Below are 22465 nucleotides of genomic sequence, written 5' to 3' on the forward strand. Positions count from 1 at the left end.
TCAAAACATTGCGAGTACCGAGACTTGGATGAGGCATTGCTGGAGCAACTCATCCGCGGGGTCAGGGACATCCGTTTGCGGAGGCGGCTGCTGTCTAAAAGCAACCTAACGCTGGCAAATGCCTTGGACGAAGCTAGGGCTCACGAGATGTCTACCCAAGCGGCGGAAACCCTACAAAAACCGCTCACACCAACGGCTGGTGCGAAATCAACCCCGGTCCACAACGAGGAGATCCAGGCTGAGTCGGACGGTGAGGAAGAGGAAGGGGTCTTCCACACCGGGAGGCCGGAGAAAGAAGACCGGGGTGACTGCGCAAGTTGCGGAGGGCAACACCAACGACAACAATGCAAATTTAAGGATGCGGTGTGTCGGCGGTGCGAAAGGAAGGGGCACATAGCACAGGCCTGTCGAGCACCCCAACCTTCCCGCCAAAAATTCAAACCGCCAATCAGAGCGCTGGAACGCGGCGGCCCGTGAGTGGTCAGTTTAAAAAGGCGCGGTTGAATCAGACTGTCGTGAGAGTGGGTCACGCATCAACACGCCTAGAGAAAAAAATCTTTACAAAAGCAAAGATTGAGGGGGTGCCGTGCCGATTGGAGGTGGACACCGGCTCATCGATCACGATCATGTCCTGGGACAATCTCGTGAGAGCCTTACCCGCCATCGCAAAGCGCAAACTGCAACCACAGAAATTAAGGGTACAAGACTACCAAGGGAATCGCATCCCTGTTCGAGGGGTAACGTCCGTCCACGTCGAGTACGGAAAATACAAGAAAACTCTGCCCATAACCATCGTCGATGGGACCCTGCCAAGCTTATTGGGTCTGGACTGGTTCCGAGCTTTGGGCATGGGAGTGACGGGAATCTTCAGAAACGAAGTCGACCTCAAAGACGCACTCATGAAGGAGTTTGGGGACGTTTTCAAAGACTGCCTGGGCAAGTACACGGGGACCCCTATCTCTTTTAACTTAGACCCCCAAGTTGCCCCTATCCGTCTAAAGGCTAGGAGGGTCCCGTTCGCCGTAAAGCCCAGGATTGACCAGGAACTGGACAAACTAGTAAACCAGGGAATTCTAGTGCCAGTTGACCATGCTAAGTGGGAGACCCCTATAGTCACCCCAGTCAAACCGGACGGGTCGGTCCGGATTTGCGCTGACTATAAGGCAACGCTTAACAAAGCGCTGCAAAAGAGTGCTTACCCCGTCCTGGTGGTACAGCACTTACTGCACTCATTGGGGCAAGGGCAAGTTTTTGCCAAGCTAGACTTGGCCCAAGCCTATCAACAGCTACCCGTAGACAGCAGCACAGCCGAAGCGCAGACAATTGTGACTCACAGAGGGGCTTTTAAGTGCACCCGGTTACAGTTTGGGGTTAGTGTGGCTCCAGGGTTATTTCAGAACCTCATGGAGCGGCTATTGCAAGGACTACCAGGGGTGGTACCATACTTCGATGATGTATTGGTATCCGCTGAGAACCTAGAGGAATTAGGGGTAAGGCTGCGAAAAGTTTTGGGCATTTTCCGGTCTGCCGGTCTAAAAGTTAAACTGAGCAAATGCCATATCGGGGTTGAATCAGTGGAATTCCTGGGCTACCGAATAGACAGGGAAGGGATTCACCCCACTGAGAGCAAGGTACGGGCCATCAGGAAGGCCCCAGCCCCAAAGAACAAAACGGAGTTACAGGCATTCTTAGGTCTGGTCAACTTCTACGCGGTATTTTTGAAAAATAAGGCAACAATTGCCGAACCGCTGCACAAACTACTAGCAAAGACAGCTGTGTGGTCTTGGGGAAAGGCAGAAGCTAGGGCATTCGAAGGGGTAAAGAATCTCCTATCTAGCGATAGCCTCCTTATTCAATACAATGGCACGTTGCCATTAGTATTAAGCTGCGATGCATCTCCCTATGGGGTGGGGGCTGTGCTCAGCCACCGGTTGCCAAATGGCACAGAAGCCCCTATTGCATATTATTCCCGAACCATGTCAGCAGCTGAAAGGAATTATAGCCAGCTTGATAAGGAAGCCTTGGCTATAGTCTCCGGAGTAAAGAAATTCCATGAATATGTATTCGGTCGTGATTTCGAAATCATCACGGACCATAGACCTTTGCTAGGCCTGTTGGCAGGCGACCGCCCAACGCCCGTGGCACTTTCGCCAAGAATGACCAGATGGACTATCTTCCTAGCGGCATATTCCTACAAACTACTACACCGGCCGGGGAAGGAATTAGGGCATGCAGACGCCCTGAGCAGATGCCCGTTACCAGAGACTATCGAAGACCCCACTCCGGGGATACCAGTTCTGCTAATTGACTCTTTGGACTCTGGCCCAGTCACATCCAAAGAGGTGGCTCGGGCTTCGTACAAGGACATTACAATAAGGACTGTAATCGGTTGGGTACAAAGAGGTTGGCCCGCTGCGCCGGGCGAGCGTTTTAAAGAATTTGTGAAAAAACGAGGGGAACTCTCAGCTCAAGGGGGGTGTCTGGTATGGGGGGATCGAGTGGTGATCCCGGAGAAATTGAGGGAAAAGGTATTGGGGCTCCTTCACGAAGGTCACCCAGGGATCGTGAGAATGAAGGGTCTAGCGAGAAGCTATGTGTGGTGGCCCTTAATGGACTCGGAAATTGCTGAAAGGGTAGGGAAATGCCAGGCCTGCCAGGAGTCCAGACCGCTACCCCCAACGGCCCCGGTTCGGGAATGGGAAAGACCCCAGGGTCCTTGGTCTAGGATCCATATCGATTTTGCCGGCCCTTTCCACGGCCAAACTTTTCTGGTAGTAGTCGATGCCTACTCCAAATGGCTGGAAATCATTCTCATGAGATCCATGACAGCCGAGGCCGTGATTTCAGTCCTACAGCACCTATTCGTAACCCACGGGTTGCCAGACACGTTAGTCTCCGACAACGGGCCACAATTCACGGCAACCCAGTTTGAGGGGTACTTGGCAGAGGAGGGCATCCGGCATGTCCTCTCGGCGCCTTTCCACCCTGCGACGAATGGCCTTGCAGAACGTTCTGTTCGGAGCGGAAAAGAAGCATTGTCCAGAATCAGGCCAGGCGACTGGCAAACAAAAATCGATACCTTCCTGGCCGTCCAACACAGAACCCCCTGTGTCACAACTGGCAGAAGCCCGGCAGAGCTATTAATGTGTCGGAAGCTCAGGTGCCCACTAGACTGTTTAAACCCAAACTACACACCAGACGGTTACAAAGGGGTACAGGGTAAAACAAGAGGGATGGCAGTAGGCGACCTAGTGTGGGCACACAACTACAGCGAGGGTCCGACCTGGGTAACAGGAAAAATCCTAGAGATAACAGGACCAAAATCATATCTAGTAGAGATAGAGGATGGCCGGGTATGGAAGCGCCACATAGACCAGATAAGGAAACGCATAACCGGTAAATCAGAAACAGACGAAACAGGCCCTGACTACCCAACGAATGAATCCACAACTGACTCAAACCCGGGGCAAACGCGGGACTTATCTGAGTTCCAGGAGATCCAGCGACGCCAACCGGTTCCTTCCGAAAACAGCAGGCACGAGTCTGCAAATAATCCAGGGCCGGATGGCCTAGAGGAGGAGCTGAGAGGAACAAACAGTCCCTCCGGTCAGCTCGACTCACTCCCAGAGAATGAATTGCGCAGGTCCGAAAGAGTCAGGAGACGCCCAGTCTACTTGCGTGATTACGTTGAAAAATAAGATGTTAATTTTATGCAGATAATGGTAAAGTGTTTTCTGGGAGGGAAGGAGTGTAATGTATCTTTAAAAGTTTTGGCGGGAAAATAGCACGTTGCTGATTGGTTGAAGCCTCCGGCTAAACTGTATATAAAGAGAGGTTTTTCCCAGCACTGGCTGCTGGGTTCACCATATAGTAAAGAGCTGTTGTCACTATCCTGGTCTCCTGCCTCGTTATTGCCCGGATCTAACAGGGACGGTAGGCACCAGTGGTGGGTTTCAATTTTTTTTACTACTGGTTCTGTGGGTGTGGCTTGGTGGGTGTGGTATGGCTTGGTGGGCGTAGCTTGGGAAGGATACTGCAAAATCCCCATTTCCTTCCGATCAGCTGGGACTTGGGAGGCAGAGAATAGATGGGGGTAGGGAATTTTTACTACCAGTTCTCCGAACTACTCAAAATTTCTGCTACCGGTTCTCCAGAACTGGTCAGAACTTGCTGAAACCCACCTCTGGTAGGCACGCGGGTGCACTTATGCACGCCCCTTATAGACCTCTTAGGAATGGGGTGAGGTCAACAGTAGACAGTTTAAGCTTAAAGTTTTGGGGATTTGGGGAAGAAACTACAGAGTCAGGTAGTGCATTCCAGGCATTCACCACTCTGTTACTGAAGTCATATTTTCTGCAATCAAGTTTGGAGCGGTTTACTTTGAGTTTGTATCTATTATTTGCTCGTGTATTGTTGTGGTTGAAGCTGAAGTAGTCATTGACAGGTAAGACATTGTGGCAGATAATTTTATGTACTATGCTTAGGTCAGATTGAAGTCTGCATAGTTCTAAGTTGTCTAAGCCCAAAATAAGGTATTTTATTGCGAGCAGAGGAGTTGAGGACTCTTTTTGTGAAATATCTCTGGACTCTCTCGACTGTATTTATGTCCGATATATAGTGCGGGTTCCAAACAGATGAACTGTATTCAAAGTCTCCAAAGCACTTGAGGGCAAGACAAGAAGCAATGGATGGAAACTAATCAAGGAGAGAGAAGCAATCTAGAACTAAGAAGAAACTTCCTGACAGTTATAACAATTAATCAATGGAACAACTTGCCTCCAGAAGTTGTGAGTGCTCCAACACTGGAAGTTTTAAAGAAGAGATAGGACAACTATTTTTCTGAAATGGTATACAGTTTCCTGCCTAAGCAGGGGATTGGACATGAAAACCTCCAAGATCCCTTCCAACTCTGATATTCCAATGTTTAACCAATGCCACCTTGACTGTAAATTGCCTCAAGATGATCCTGCTAGACTAAGAAACTTTGGCAATAGCTTGCAAGGAATTCAATCCAAAATGCATACTACCACAGCAACCTATGTGTGCCTCTCTCCCTCTCTCTCATCTCTCTATCATATGTATATTCATGTACACATAAAATACAGATGTATGTGCACACAGCACACACAAACTTAAATTGAATGTATGCATAAAAAGTATCAGAGTACATGCGTACAAGCACAAGCAGATTTTTTTTAAAAAAAATATTTTCTTACTGCCTATTTTGTAAGTAAAAATATGATATTTGAAACCCACTAGCATTTTCCTTTAATATGTTCCATGATCTTCCTTTCCTCTGTAATAGGAGGATTTAAACTTCAGGTCCCAAATGGCTTATAGGTTATCTGAGTGATGATGAAGGAGAAAAGTGGGGCTCCCTAATTCTTGTTCAACACTTTAACGCTAGGTTGACTTTAGATTTCCCCCATCATTTCTTCCAAATAGTTAACTTATAAATTGGATTAGTGTTGCCTATGCCAAGTTGCTCCATGTTAGATGGGTTTCCTGAAGTTATTTTAATCGTGCTTAGTCTCAATGGGCTTGCTTTCTTATTTTTCTTTGTAATGACTGCCCAGAAAGGAGAAGACTTCTAGAAACAACCAGTCTTCATGGTGCTTTCAGTTTTCCCCAAGGAACTGGAAGGGAGGAACAGGAAGCAATAATCATAAGGGAGAAGATTCCAGGACCTGGTGTTTATTTGAATACATACTTTTGTCAAGAGCATTAGTTTCCAGGGTCTAAATTAGTTACTCTTGTCCACAGCCTTCTTCAGTAGCTACATACTACATATCAAAGTGGTATTGTGCTTTGCTATCAGGTTTCTTTGAATATGTAGGACTGCCACTATAGCTTACTTAGAAGCAATCTTTGGACAAAACTTTGACCTTTACAAAGAAATATTAATAATCTGATTGTTAAGGTGATGTGCTCAAAGTTGGAAGATTGCTGCTTGATAGAAGACCATCCTTTGATGTTCTGAACAGGGATAAATATGAATAAAAACATGGACAGGAGGAAAGATTTTATACCCAATTTTAGCTAATATCAGTGTTCTCTATGAAATGGAACAAACTTCAACTTAGGGAAACAGAGATCTGAATTGAGCAGAGAAAAAAGGTTTGCAAGGAAATATCATCCAGGTTTGGTGAGGTATGTCTCCTACAAATTTGATGTGAGAAAGTAGTCTTTCTTGTCTGTTGGAGAGTCAATCTGCTTATTCAAAAATAAATCTAGTACTACAAATTAAAACAAATCTTCAGTGGCCACCTCTCCTAAGAATTCCAGTAAGCAAATTCCAGTAAGCAAAAATTATGGTTTACAAATGTTCTGTCAGACGTATAGCTGAAAAATAAGCCAGGTTGGCATAAAATGATGGCTTGATATTGCATCTACAAAATATTTCCTTGGTCTTGCTTAAAATAGACTTGTCCAGGGGTCTCCAACCTTGGCAACTTTAAGACTTGTGGACTTCAACTCCCAGAGTCTCTCAGCTCAGCTTTGGCTGAGGGACTCTGGGAGTTGAAGTCCACAAATCTTAAAGTTGCCAAGGTTGGAGACCTCTGGACTTGGATACTGCTTATATGTGGCTTTATAAGTAAGGCCCACTGAATTCTGTGACACGTGTTCTTAAGTCAAAGGACTATAAGACCGCAAAATAGATCCCACCACACATTGTATTTGCTTCAGTCTAACATCTGCAGTGCACCATTGGGTTCAACAAAATCATCTCAAACAGCTAAGCTTTCAATCAGTATAGAGCTGGAAGGGACTTTCCAGGGCTCCTATTCCAACCCTTTGCTCAAGCAGGAGATCCTATATCCATTTCAGATAAGTGACTGTCCAGTCTCTTCTTAAAAACCTCCAGTGATGAAGCACCTACAACTTCTGATGGCAAACTATTCCATTGGTTAATTGTTCTCACTGTTAGGAAGTTTCTCCTGAATTCCAGGTTTCCTCTCTCCTTGATTAGTTTCCATCCATTGTTTCTTGTACTGCCCTCTGGTGCCGCTGGCCCGTGGAGAAGAACTTACAATGTTGATCCGACCCGCAAAGAAATTCAGTTTGACATCCCTGATCTAGCAGGAGGTTGTCTGTTTGAATGCTCGGAGAACGTTAGTTTCTTCATGTTCTATTACTTGGTCAATTTTGTGGTCCTACCAATTCTTGCTTGCAGGCAAATGATATTTCTTGAAAATTGGCCAATGAACCATTGTTGCAACTTTGTCATGCCATTGTTTGTAGTCAGTCTGTGCAATCTTCTTGCCTCAGCTAACTAGGTGGTTCACTGTTCCTTGGGCTTTTTTGCAGAGGTGGCATTTCTGTTCCTGTCTTCTCAATTATGGTTTTATATATTATTTCCTGTCCTTGAATATAAGCCAACCAGAGTTTTTTTGAGAGTTGGGCACTCCCCAATTATAATTAATTAATTAATTAATTAACTAGTTAATTAATTAACTAGTTAATTAATTACTTCTGCCCATCCTATCTGACAATATTAAAAAAACAGAGGAAACAGTTGGTATAGAAAAGCAACTCATCATCAGGAATTTGGGGAAATCTCTGTTATGTTTAAAGCTTTCAGGCTCTTTAAGTTAGAACCAAAACATGATGGCTAAGAGGGATGGGGAAAAGCAAAGTTTCAAAGCATGTTATAAAAGGAGGGTTTCACCTTCTTTAATATTTGAACTTCAGGCACTGCCAATTTTTCATTCAGTCCCCAAGGTTGTGCCTTTAATAGCAGCTTTGTTTGCTGACATTGGCAGATGGTTAGGCTTCTCCTCTTTCTGTAAAAAGTTAGTTGGACAGATTTTTTTTTTAAACCCTAATCAGTTAGGACCCCTAATGTCATTGCATTGGCATGCATATGAACAAATCTAATATTGCATCAGTTTTAGCTTGCTTATCAGAATTGCATAGTTTAACACTGCTTAATTCCTTTTATGGCATAAGGAAACGGGTCCTTTATTTAGCTTAATGTATGCTATGAAAGCTGAGTTGCAAAGATCCATATGGTTGATAGACAGCAGCAGTGAACACCAGAAAACTACCCATATCATGAGTTAATGTTAACATCAGTGGTTATCTCAGGTTTGGCACCCTGTACTTGATAGCTCTAATTGCCTTCCAAGAATGCTGGAATCACAGAAGCATAGAAAAGATAAAAATGACAAAACAATTAAAATACATGTACAGGAAGCCAAAAGTATGAATCTTATGTTTTATTTAAAATACCTGGGGGCAGAGGTGGGTTTCAGCAGGTTCTGACCAGTTCTAGAGAACCGGTAGCGGAAATTTTGAGTAGTTTGGAGAACCGGTAAATGCCACCTTTGACTGGCCCCATCCCCATCTACTCTCTGCCTCCCAAGTTCAAGCTGATTGGGAAGAAATGGGGATTTTGCAGTATCCTTCCCCTGGAGTGGGAAAAGAATGGAGATTTTACATTATCCTTCCCCTGCCACGCCCACCAAGCCACACCCATAGAACCGGTAGTAAAAAAATTTGAAACCCACCACTGCCTGGGGGCCACAGGTCTGCAGATTTATGGCTGCTAATGAAATTCTAGAATTTAAACTTAGAATATATGGCATGAATAGCTGATATAACTTAAAGGGAAATAAGAAAATGCAAAATCTAGTCAAGGGCCAGACCAAGGAAAAAGAGACTAAATCCATTCTCCCACAATGCATGCTCTGAATATATGGTCCAGCAGAGTTTTAAAAGTGGGGGAGGATTTATCACTTCCTTCCTTACCTACACACCCACTTAGGATTGTTGTGAAACATGCCTGAAGGATCAAAATCCACACAGTGGATGAAAGTTTAGGAGTGGGGTTTTGGTTTTTAAAAATGGTTTGCTCTTTGAAAGTGCCATAAATACATGAGTACACTCACATTATTTCAAAATGTTCTGTCCGTGAGTTCAGAAGAACCACTTTGGATGGCTTATTCATCCTAATGTTCAGAATGTCTGACCTATAAGTTCTAAAAAAATACATAAATGTTAACATCCATTTTCAGAATAAGTCGTGCTTCATACCAATAAATTAGGACACGACTGCTCCAAAGAGACAATTTTTAAAAAAATATTGTGCCCAATTAATGTTTTATCTACATGTATAATAATGGCCAATAATAAACATTAGCTAATGGAAGGCAGGAGATTAATAGTTACTAAGGATATGTGTTAATGTGGGCTACATTGTTGGATTTGTAGGTACATTTGGACAAAGCAGCCCAAATAGCTGCCCTCAATTACAAAATGACTATCTTTGGATTGTGGCCATTCACAAAATATGTATACATCCATCTTTAAATGCAATTAATTGTTGTTTTCCCAGCCAAGAACCACACCTCCTATCATGAAAAATACTTGTAAATTATCACTTTGCCAAAACCTGGTTTGGCACGACCTCCACCAAGTCAACATTATTTTAAAGAACTTTGATAATGAGATAGTTTTCAGTTTAAACTACAGTGGATTTCTAATAGCAGAGTATCCCCCAACCCTCTTCAATAAGGTCACTTAAGGCACTCGGATGCGGGAAGATTGACTGGTAAATGCCAGACAAATAAAAGCAGGTATCGGTAAATAGCAGTTTAGATACTATGGTGACCATTCATGCTATTGTTTTAGCCCCAGAGCTATTGGCTTATAGTTTTTAAGGCTTTTCATATTTGACTATTAAAAAAGGCTTTGAAAATGAAGGATTTTGAAGAGCATTTTTGAACTGCTTTCAGTTTTCTCCCAGCTGGTTATATTACAGTGGAAAAATCTAACCTTGCAAGTTCATTGCTTTTGCAGTATTATGGACACATGTGGGGAATTCCAATGCCTTTTTTCAGAATGTTGTGCTCTGGAGGGAAAGACTTCAGAATAGTAGCTGTCATAATTCCTGGATATTTTGTACATTAAACCATTGAGTAATGATCTGTCCATGACCACCGGGTTCTTTCTAGGCTCGAGAGAAGCTTAATGGATGCTGATGAAAATCCCAGGGGAAAAGAGAAGAAAAGTGAGGCACATACTATTACAGCATGTTCAGTTAAATTAAAGATGGTAATCTTTCTATTTTTCAAACTTGGGACTGATTTTTAACTCCAAACGTGTTGCAAGATGAAATCTGTTGTATGCAAATGATAGTATGTTTTGGATATTAGTAAGATTAATAACACAGATATAATTCAACAAAAGCAGCTATTAGAAAAATACTATTATTAATAATTAATAATTAATTTATTAATAAAACTGTCTATTATTGACCTCACCCCATTCCTAAGAGGTCTGTAAGGAGCGTGCATAAGAGCACAAGAGTGCCTACCGTTCCTGTCCTATTATTTCCTTTCTATATATTCAATTAATTTAGTTATTACATACTCATACTTATATATATACTTATATACTGTATAGTTATTTCATGCTTACACTCATATATACTGTGTGACGAAAGAAAGAAAGAAAGAAAGAAAGAAAGAAAGAAAGAAAGAAAGAAAGAAAGAAAGAAAACAATTCTCCAGTGATTGGTTACAGAGACAAACATTTCCCTTGCAGAACTGTCAATATCAGAAAGTCAAATTCTTCCGTTTTTATGATCTGTATGTGCAGTTCTATGGGGAAAAAAGGCATATTACTGTAAAACACCTATTAGGTCTAGAAAACAGACAAAAACTCCTGGTACTTTGGAACTTCTGAGGCCATCAATCTCTGATTGCATTCTGATTACATTCTGTGTCTTACCGACCATGTTTTTGTAATTGCCAGACTTGCTACTAGTTCTTTCTAAATCAGGGGTCTCCAACTTTGGTCCCTTTAAGACTTGTGGACTTCAACTCCCAGAGTTCCTCAGCCAGCTTTGCTGGCTGAGGGCCTCTGGGAGTTGAAGTCCACAAGTCTTAAAGGGACCAAGGTTGGAGACCCCTGATTTAGATTGTATCCCTTCCTGTCCCACCGTATGGTCAGAGCTGAAGATTCCTTTGCCAGCTCCTATCCATCACATAGGAAATGGGACACATTGTTTGACCTTCGAGCACCAACAGAGTTTGATTTAACCTGGACTTCCCACCTCTTTCCATTTCAGAGGGAATCATTCAGCTAATTGAGTTGTTTTGTAACTGCTTGACACCTGGAGAGCTTAGCTGACTCAGGAAAAGCACTTCTCCACTTCAGAGACCACGTCATCTGAAGCAGCGGACGTTTTCTAGTGTCAAGTTTGGAATTATTTGTTCTTAGAATTTCATTGACTTTCTATTAACACTTCCTGCTGTTAGTGTCACTTGTTAGTGCTCACCTGGTGGCCGATGCACCGTTAGGCTACACAGATGCCTGAAGAGTTAGACCTTATGGCAGGAGATTTTCTCATATTTTCAACTGGGAAGTTGCCACGTGATATTGGAACTCATTTATTTTACTTTCAAACAAGGTGTCATAGACGAAATGAAATTAAAAACTGCCCATGTCCTCAGATCTACAGTTAAATGGACAAAGTCAGGAAAGGAAGAGAAAAGGCAATAGGAGGAAAGGAAGAACTAATAAGTGAAAAGTATGTCTGGAAGAGAAACATCTGCTTACTAATATTGCTTAAAAGGTACTTAAGATGCATTTGTTTATGTTAATGTAATTATCCAATAGAGTGATCAGCTCCATCTCACCTTCTAGAATAGATATGTTTTGTTTCTGGTTTTAGTATTTGTTTATTCTCCCCAAAAGAGAGCTGCTTTTTTCTTCTTTCGCAATAATTGATAGTAATTGATAGCAACAGCACTTAGACTTATATACCTCTTCACAGTGCTTTATAGCCCTCTCTAAGCAGTTTACAGAATCAGCATATTGCCCCTAACATTCTGTGTCTCTTTTTACCAACCTCAGAAGAATGGAAAGCTGAGTCAAGCTAGAGCTGGTCAGGATTGAACTCCTGACTGTGAGCAGTTAGCCTGCAGTACTGCATTGTAACCACTGCGCCGCCACCAAATATTTTTTAATATTAATTAATGCATGAATGGGTAGAGATGTAAGAAGAAAAAGGTTGCCGTTAATGCTAAAGTAGCATCACATAACAGGATTCCCACTGACTTGCTTCAAGTGCCTGTTCTAATAACATGGCAAACAATTATTGGTAGGTAAGTGAGCAAATATTGCTCACAGTCACTTTGATGTCTTTCCTGAATTTTAGAAAAGGCATATCTTATTTTTTGGATTGGGACAATGTAGGATCATAGCAATCAGTCTTTGGATGGTTTAACTCAGTATTATAGGCCCTGGTTTTCTGTACTTTGATTTAAATTTGGAGTTTTCAAAAAGGAATCTTCTGATTACCAAAAATACTGTAGGATACCTAATATGCTAATACTGTTAGATTCAGAATTACGCAACTCTCTAAGGTTACATCTGCACTGCCAGGCTGCCCTGACCTGACTATGGTCAATCATCAGTTTCTGCAGGAAAGGAACTCAATTGTGTTATTTTCTACTCATCAAGCTCACTGTGATTATGACCTGAGTTGAATTGAAAATAGATATTTCCTCATTGTACAGGCTCAAATATTCTTGTTCATTTACTGGCTATGCTTTACTTTGTTCTAGGAAACCCCTGCGGTTCGGTTAACTAAATATTGTGCAGAGGACAGCATACCCTTTACCGGATTCAGTACACCAGTTTGAAACACAACATAACTTTTTTCTAATTACTGTTCTTCTTTCCACGGCTTTTTTAAAAAAAGTTTATCAATGCACAATTTCATAATTTTTTTGGTCATCTGAGGTAGAATTATAAAGGTAACCGCAATAGAAAAATAAGGTAGAGGTACATACATACATATTGTACACAGATACATACGTGCATAAACATATACATATGTATGAACACGCATGCACAAACAGATGCACACACATGTGCCCACACACACACAAAATCTCCAGAAAGAGATAAAGGAGTGTCATGAGCAACTGATTTCTTGAATGGAAAGTTTTGAGAGCTGTTTTTTTAGTGGTCAACCATAACAGCTTACATTCTAAACTGGATTCTTTGCCAAAAATTTCAGTCTGGACATAGTTTTCTTAAGCTCTTTTAGAATTAAGCCACCTTCAGCTCAAATCAGGAGCAGCTTAAGGAAACAATTTTCTAAAAATTTGGGCCAGTCATTTTCTCAAACCAACCTACTCTATAGGGATTTTATTGGGAAGATAAAAAGTGATCCCATAGAAGCTGCCTTGAGTTCTCAAGAGGAATGAAATGTAACAAGCAAATCAATATAACAATTACAGTAAATGTAGAAATGTAATATACCAGAATATACCTGTAGGGGGTTCATGACTAATCTGATATAATATTAACGTAGATATCATATACGTAGCTTATTGATAATATTAATTCCTTGTGGGAAAGCATTTTTGTTAAACTAAATTTAGATAATTGTGTCAGTATTTTGTAGTATTGTAAATAACATTTATTTCATAGATAAAAAATCAGAAAAGCAGCAGGCCTGCTTGAAAGCCTGTGCTGAACAATTGCCCCCCCCCCATCTGCACTATGCATAGGGCCTTGGAGATTCAAGATGTAGCAAGATGAAGTGCATTGCCACATTGACGGCATTATCTGCTGAACTATTTCTTTGGTAGATAAGCATGATTTTCAGGTGGGCCAGTACTAACCTTTCAAAGGTCTTCATAACTACAGATGTCAGAGCAACTAGTCTGTAGTCATTCAGTTCCTTGATGGAGGGTTTCTTGGGAACCGGGATGATAGTTGAGCATTTGAAGCAAAAAGGGACATAGCACAATTCTAGTGAATTATTGAAGATGAGGGTGAAGATGTGGGCCAATTGTTCAGCACAAACTTTCAAACAGGAAGGAGTTACTCCTTGTGCTTTTCTGATATTTTGACTGTGAAACAGACCTCACATGTCTTTTTCTAAGATTACTAGATGTGGGGCCCCAGAGATGGAGATAGGTATAGGACAGGGGTGTCAAACTCAATTTCATTGATGTCTGCATCAGGGCTGTGGTTGACCTCGGGGGCCTAGACGGGCATGGCTGACTGGGTGGGCGTGGCCACCTTGACCCCATTCCCCACGCTGCTGGCATGTTTCCTCTTCGCACTGGGTAGACCAGGCCAAAGCCATGCTAGCGCGATGTTTCCTCTTCACTTTGTGTAGACAGGGGCTGAAGCGAAGTGGGACGGCCTCTTACATTTTCCAGGGTGGTCTGGATGTGCCTCACGGGCCTTGTGTTTGACATCCCTGGTATAGGAGATTTGGCTACCACTGGTGTATCTGAGGAGGGGAAGGTAGCAGTAGATGACAGCAATCTCCTCTGAAGCCTAAATAAAATGAAATACCAAAATATCCTGATTCTTCCTCAGAACTAAACTATAGCTCTGCTCTGCTATTCTATTCTATGTAGGTTACAAAGACTTAATGGGGTCTATTGTGCAAAGAGCAAAACTGCAGCAAGGATGCCTGTTGTGTATTTGCCACCCTCTGAGTTAAAGACAACCTTTCTGTGGATGAAAACAGTGTCACTGAAAGGAATAAGGAAGAAAATGTCATTGCAAAGACATTTCAATTATTGAGACTTCAAGCAAATGTGTATAGACAGAGAGACAGAATGATAAATTTGATCTCCTGGAAGTGTAATATAATCCTTGAAGCATCACGCCACAGTTTTATTGGTATACAGATGACCAACAAAATGGGAAAGTACTTTGTACATTAAAAATATAATAAAACGACTGAATAATACAGGCTTGAGTCACATTCATGCAACATTAGAACTTCAGCACTTCTTTAGAACTTTCTGTCGTTTACAAATGATTAATAGGCAACACTGTTTATAAAGTCATGTTGCTCTCAGCCTTTTGTTTCTATTGTGGGTGCAGTTGTTTGAACTGTGTTGGCAGGGAAAAAAAATGGGTATATGGATCTCAGTACATTTTGTTCCTGCAGCAAGTTTGGTTTACTCTCCTCCGTGTGCTTTTAATTATCAGCTGGGTTTATAATAATTTTCCTTCTTCTGAAGCAGGAGTACTGGCTCTGAGAAAAAGATGGAGAATAGTATTGTGTGCTGCTCATGATATATGCAGAAAGGTACTTCAGGCTTTTATTGTGAATTTTATATTCCAAATTCCAGATGTGCATGGATTGCTATGAGGTAGGTCACAATGACCATTAGAATGCTTTTCAGCTCTATTATTCTTGACTCTAAGATATCTGGTAGTAATTTCTTTTAATTTTTATTGATTTATTTATATCCCACCCTTATTATTTTTTATAAACAATCAAGGCAGCAAACATATATAATAATCCTTCCTCCTCCTATTTTCACCACAACAACCACCTTGTGAATTGAGTTGGGCTGAGAGAGAGTCACCTAGCTGACTTTCATGGCTAAAGTGGGACTTGAGCTCAGAGAGTCCTGGTTTCTAAACCACTAGACTAAACTGGTTGTCCCACTGCATAAAAGCAATAATACTGACAAAAGTGATAAGCTGGAGATCAACTTCACTGGGAATTTTGGATAGACCAAAGAATAGTAAGAGATGGGCAAATATGACTCATTTCACCCACGTGCAAATATAAACGTGTGAGGAGACCTCTGCAAATTGTCATTTGGCTGTTGACACAGCCAATCTACATCTGAAATTTCTCTTACAAGCAAATAGAAATTAATTCAAAAGACATTTTGTCTCCTGTGCTTTATTTTGGCTACTAAAATCACTTCTGATCAAGCTCTTATTCTAAGGATGGCCTCCTGCTTTGGATGAAACTAAAAGAAAGGTGGACAACTATATTCGCATCCACCCTGCTATCTAACAGTTCAGCATGAATCTGAATAAGAACAAAGAGAAGAGTGTTAAGAATCCATATACAACTGAAATCACTAGCTTGCACTGTAACAGCTCAGCTCACAATAGGTGAATTTGTTTGTTTCAACAGTTGTTCCTCTTGCAGGAGGAAGCTGTGTAATTTGCAGGAGATTTTCTTCCGTGATTTTTGTAGAAAAGGATTGAATTGCCCTACTTCAACTGAGAAACACAATGAGTGAATATTCTGGATGTTCTTTTCTGGCCATCCTGACTATTCAGAACAATTCATCCCAACAGTGATTTCCATCTTGGCTGAGAAATGATTCAGCAATTCTCCCCATGACAAAAACAAAGAGGCTGGGAGAATACAAAAACTGAAGGTGGGAGTGAAAGCAGGAAAACAGCAACAGACACTGTGTTCTTTCACAATATGAGAAGAACACCGAATTATATGCAACCTGCATCTGAATCATTCCTTATGATAGCTATTAATAATCCAGGTTAGTCTTGAAACTCAAAAGACTAACATGTCTCTATGGGGGGAAAGGGAGCCACCTCCCTGAATGGAAAGGTACAGTTCAGACTAGCATACTCCTGTTCTTACTGTTGGCAAAGCTCAGGAGCCTTTGCAAAAGTGATTTTTAAAATCCAAATTGCAAGATCCTTGATAATGGAATGTTCTACCTAATGAGGATCCAGATGGAGCCATTTCTTTCAGAACCTGAGATCCTCATTATGTAGAACATTCCATTATCAAGGATCCAATCAGGATCAATCACCGGGACCAAAAATTTAGTCTTCTGAGCTTTCATACTCGTGCTGTAGCTCATCCTCAGTGCTTTGGGTTATTCTGTGTGGGGTATTTTTATGGTGCTTGTTGTGTGTGGCTTTTAAATGTCAATTGGGGTATTGACGGCTGGCTATTAAGTCATTGGCTCTGGTAGATTACATTAGAGAGAGAAAGGAAGAAACAAGTTTAAAGACCAACTACATGGCACACCCTGCCATACATCAAAAACATTTTGGAAGCAATAGAACGCACCAGCCAGAGACTACCATATCAGGGCAAATTAGGCATTGTAAAGATCATCTGGAGGTGGGAGATACTTCCAATGTAAATCCAATGTAATTTGAAATAATTCCAATGTAAATCCCCTGCATGTATTGCCCCTGTGACTATGTAGGACACACAGGGAGGAAGATAACCACCAGACTGCAAAAATACAAGCAAGCGGTCAGACAAGGAAACCCAAACTCATTGGTAGCCTCACATTGCAATAAACAAGGACATACATTCAATTTTGCAGCTATTAATATTGTTGGATGAGCAGGCACAAAAACAGCCAGGGAAGTGATTGAAGCCTGGGAAATGGGCCCCTTGTCAGTCAAAGGGATTGCTGATTTATCACTAGCTTACAGTATCAAGTACTTAAGAGGTGAAGCCTTGGCAGCATAAGGAAACAGCAGCCAATGACTTAATATCCAGCCATCAACACCTCATACAACATCTAAAAGCCACACACAATAGGCACCATATAAATACCACACACAGAATAGCCCAAAGCACACACTCTACTAGAGAGACCCAAAGGTGCTTTTTCAACTGGATTTTCTTTGAAGCCATTTCATTTCTCATCCAAGAAGCTTCTTCAGCTCTGAGTGCATAGCTAAATGTCTATGGAGTTTCTCAGTCATCCAGGTCACGGTTGTCCCAAAGGTGTTTTTTTGAGAGGCAACTGGACTTTCTAGTTTGTCTTTGAAGACGTTTCACTTCTCATCCAAGAAGCTTCTTCAGCTGATGTACATTTGATCTGAAGAACCTTCTTGGATGAGAAACAAAACATCTTCAAAGAAAAACCAAAAAGTCCAGTTGCCTCTTGAAAAAGCACCTTTGGGACAACCGTGACCTGGATGACTTGAGAATCTCCATAGACTACCATAGAGAGGTTCCCTGAGCATGATCTCCAGTACGAGTCTGAAAGCTCGGAAGACTAAACCTCTGGTTCTGGTGACTGATCCAGATTGGATCATGCAACATTATCCTGGGACATGTATATTCACCTTCATTCCATTGTCAACCCTGTTGTGCCAATGTAAGAAGCATACTCTGTGAAGGTCTTGGCAACAATGGGAAAAACCTGAATTTATTTCTCAATTCAGATGGCATTTTGGAGTTCAAATACTGGACAAAGATGGCATGGAATGTACTAATTGGGCATTTGTTGGTTTACAGAACAGTTTTGCAGCTCAGTGAGCCAATCATCTTGATTGAAGCACAGAATAGACACACACACACACACACACACACAGAGAGAGAGAGAGAGACAGCAACCACTGTCCCTGCCAAAAACCAAGGAATGTTGAGGAGGGTTTGGGAGGCAGAAAAACCTCTTCCAAAAGTTTGAAAAATGGAAGAATGGGATAGAATGAAGTGGCTAAAATGTTGAATCATCCATATATTGGTTGTCAAAGGATTGCCCTCTGTTTGAAGGGTTGCCTTGTGTGGGTCTGTTCTCTTTAAGAGAATCCTCATAGAGATGAGCAAGAAACTTGATATTGCCTCTCAGCACTTAATAGACCAACTAAGTAGACAGGTCAGCTGGCTTTTATTTTCTCCAGTACTATGAGCCATATTGTATTCCTAGTTCCCCCCCCCCCATATTCTGAATGTGTGTCAATACACAGCATGTATCTTAGTTGGTGGGATGAAAGCAGACTATAGTGATATTATCTAGTAAAAATCCAAGCTTGCAAAAAGTATCATAGCTTTGTAAGGTGCAAAACTAAGTTTTGATTGTCTGCCAAACTTACTGGTATTGCATTATTCTGAATGATTCTAACACAACATTATTTTCATAGTTTACATGTATGAATAGTTGAGAATAGGCAAAATAATACTGAAAAATTTCAGGTTCATTTGAGGGTTCAAGAATTAATAAGAGCGATGTCTGATCAGTTTGTTATGTATTGTATGTGTGTGTGTATGTGTACAGACCATTAGCCAAGGATATAAGGATGATGAAAGATTAGGGTTAGGGTTATGAATGTTATGAAAGATTATGAATGTTGGACAAACAGTTATTTTGTAATGTCAGGCATGGATTTTGGAGAAATCGACATGAAGGGAAAGGAGTGGGAAAATGAGAAAGCAAAATGCAGGAAAAGAATCAACAGAATGAGTACTATCTGAAAAAGTATATACATATATGTTAATACAGATTAACTTTCCAACAGAATGATTAGAAAGTGGAAGCAAAGAAAGATGGAGAAGCTATTTGGTTATATAGAAGTGAAGATTGGCTGTGTCAGGAGAAACATGAGTAAGTTAAATGTCATGGGAACAGCATATTTAAGAAGTGTTAAGATATAGAGGAGACTGGGTCAAGAATGAATGAACTGAGCAGAAGGGAAAAACCAAGAAAGTTGTGTTGGATAGAATTGATGAGATCTTTAAAAAAATGAAAAAGAAAAATGAGACATTTAAAAGCAAAAAGGCGTATTCATATAGTGGGATCAAAGATGGTTTGTAAGGATAAAAACATATGGAGAGACGTATTGCATGCTGTTGGTATAAAATAGGTTTTATAGTTCATTACTTTTGCTTGTTATGTCTTACTGTTTTTGTACTTTGCATGATAATGGTATGTGCCATTAAGTTGGTGTTGACTTTTAGTGACTGCATAGATAGATTCCACCACCACCCCAAGACGATCTATTCCCAATGTGGTCTTTCTTCTAACAGTGCTCCCATTACTTCTGTAATTGAATCCATCTGCCTTAATGTTAGCAGCCTTTTTTTCTTTTTCTTTCCACATTTCCCAGCATTATAGATTTCTCAGGAGAATTAAATCTTTACACAATGTATCTAAAATAAGATGATTTGAGCCTGGTGTTTTGCACCTTCAGTAAGAACTCTGAATTGATCAGTCCCATGATCGATTTATTTGCTTTCTTAGTATTTCTCAGGAGTTTTTTCCTAGCACCAATGTGCAGAAATATCAACACTTTTTCCACCCTATTGTTCAAATTCTATTGGAGTAAGGCAGCTAATACATTTAAATAAACGAACAAATAAGTAATAGTCCCATTTTAGGCATAAAAAGCTAAGTCAGAGTGGTCAGTCACTCTGTCCCAGCCCAGCCCACCAGGCTGTTGTTGTGAAGAAAATAAAAAGAGGAAGGATTTAGGAAGGAATATTAAGTATATTCACTGTCTGAATTACTTATGAAGTAATAAAAGCAGGATTAAAAGGTTTCAAATAAATAAAATTTTACATTCCATAGCTTATCATAGGAAACCATTGCTTCATGATTCCTGTAACTTCCAACATGATGGCAGGGATACAGATTTCCAGATGTTGTGTCTAGAGGAAATGCCTCTTGTGGAAAAAGAATCCTTCCTTCTCCCTCTCCTCCTCCTCCTCCTCCTCCATGTCAGATTATCCAGTAGGTTCTCAAACTTTATTCCTTTACACATGAGATTATTCAACATGTTGTGATGATGAATTCTCATTGCAAAGCCAGTCAATGTTCCATACTTAAGGTTTTTCCACAATTTCCCATTTTCAAATGCTACAAGTTTAGGTTATGTGAAATTAAGGGGGAGAAAATAGAACTATGAAATTAAATGTGCAAACAAGGACAAGCCACCATCTTTTTAATCAGGTTAGAGCAGGGGTGAAATCCAGCAGGTTCTGCAGAACTGATAGCAGGTTCTGGAGAACTGATAGCGGAAATTTTGAGCAGTTCAGAGAACTGGCAAATACCACCTCTGTCTGAACCCAGAGTGGGGTGAATGGAGACTTTGCAATATCCTTCCCTCAGGTATGGGGAGGGAATGGGGATTTTGCAGTATCCTTCCCCTGGAGTGGGGTGGGAATGGAGATTTTGCAGCATCCTTCCCCTGCCACGCCCACCAAACCACACCATGCCCACCAAGCCACACCCACAAAACCAGTAGTAAAAAAATTTGGATTTCACCACTGGGCTAGAGGGCAATGATTAATAAGAGAGCCTTCCCTGGTAGCCTGTTCAGGCTTCAGCCCATTAATGTATTTCTTAGTTTGGTCCAAACAGAATAAATGGTTCATCTGATTTATTTGATCCTCTTTCAGCTTTTCCTTCCTATTTCCTTTAAGCTTCTTGCTTTGTGTTGCTTTCATTAAACATAATCCGACATTTTATTATAATCATGCAGGGAAGCCAAGACTTGTTGACTGTGAGTGAAAACAATGGCTATGCTTACCTTCAGACATCTGTAAGCTGTCATGTAGAAGATGGAACAGAATTCTCCCATACCGAAGAACTAGGGGCTTTGGAGAGACATTGGATCTGAACATTCATTGGAGGAATATACCTTAAATTAAGTGGAATCTCCTATAAGTTTGAGCTGTTTGGGAGTGGAAGTTGGAACAGTGTGTTCTTGGAAATGAAGGGATCTCCACTGGAAGCATTTAATTAGAAGCCTACCTTCCCCAGACTGAAGGAAAAGCTTTCTAATTTATAGTAGCACAGCTAAAAGCAGAAACAACTTACCTGCCACAGCAGGATAACTTCTGGTACTAGATTGGTTATTGTGGAAAACAATGCTTCGTTTGTTAATTTCTTAGCCTTACTGCGTTAGCAATGCATTTTAGCACACCGTATGGAGGCAGGTCTTGGAAATGTTGAAAGCAGTTAATTAAAGTGTGTTCTTTCTTTATAATTTTAGTACTGCTACAGAGTGTACAGGTGATGTTTCCATAGCAATTCCTGCATCACGGATCCATTCCATTCAAGGGGACAGCTGCTTTCCTGTCTTGATGACCTGACCGGTACAAGCCTGCCTTTCTTTTCTTTTCTTCTTTTTCCCCCCCCAAGAGATTTGATTACGTTTTGCAGTCGACCTGAATCAAGTGGTGCTTAAAATATTGAATGTGAGGCAGTCAATAGGAAAAATAAATGGGGCAATAAACAATCATGAACTGCTTTGCGCAGTTGCACTGAAGCATCTGTAGAAAAGTGCGTTATAGCATTTAAAAGCTCAAGGATGTTTAGCTGGAAGTGAATAGGGAAGAAGGATGTTAATTCTGTTTGTGGCCACTATAATAGAGTATGAAGCTTTCCAGATGACCAGCTCATTTGTTATCTAAACCTTTATCGCGGAAGACCAAATGCTGTGCTTGTATATATTTTTATATTTCTATGGTGACATTCATAGTGTTTCATTTAACCACAGCCAGCATGGGGAATGTTGGGCTCCTCATAAGACAGATAAATCGGTCAGTGTTTCTTTTAACTATCTCCAAGGCTGCCCGTTGATTCTCAAAGTCTTCCTCTACGTCAACATATGAGTTACGAACTGACCAAAAGGTTCCCTCCACTAATCTAAACCAGTGGTAGTCAACTGGCTCCTACGCCCACTAGTGGGCATTTCAGTTTTCATGGTGGGCAGTAGGGGTTTTGTCCAAAACTGAAACCTTTTCCTTTTTTTTAAAATTAAATTGACTTTTTAAAAAAAAAAATTCATAGCATTATTTAAAAACATTTTCATTAGGTTTTTATAAAATTCCCCGTGACAATTTAAATTTCTGAAAATATACTATTTGTATCGCCCGCGCATAAGTTTAGTTCATGTTACGTAAGTGAACATGAATTAAATGCCGCTATAGTGTGACCGCAAACAAGAGCCT

The 22465-nt window shown here is 41.0% G+C and overlaps 1 protein-coding gene across 1 annotated transcript; it reads left to right on the plus strand.

Annotated features, from left to right (window-relative positions):
- Positions 1-1004: 1004 nt before the first annotated feature.
- Positions 1005-21129, plus strand: LOC131187533 (uncharacterized protein K02A2.6-like; the record flags this gene model as incomplete). Its single annotated transcript, XM_058161919.1, has 4 exons — positions 1005-2264; positions 2487-3469; positions 6971-7112; positions 20992-21129. Coding segments are annotated over 4 exons (2523 nt in total), but the record flags the coding sequence as incomplete, so codon positions are not given.
- Between the last annotated feature and the right edge of the window lie 1336 nt (positions 21130-22465).

This window comes from Ahaetulla prasina, chromosome 1, assembly GCF_028640845.1.
Source record: "Ahaetulla prasina isolate Xishuangbanna chromosome 1, ASM2864084v1, whole genome shotgun sequence".
Classification (NCBI taxonomy): domain Eukaryota; kingdom Metazoa; phylum Chordata; class Lepidosauria; order Squamata; family Colubridae; genus Ahaetulla; species Ahaetulla prasina.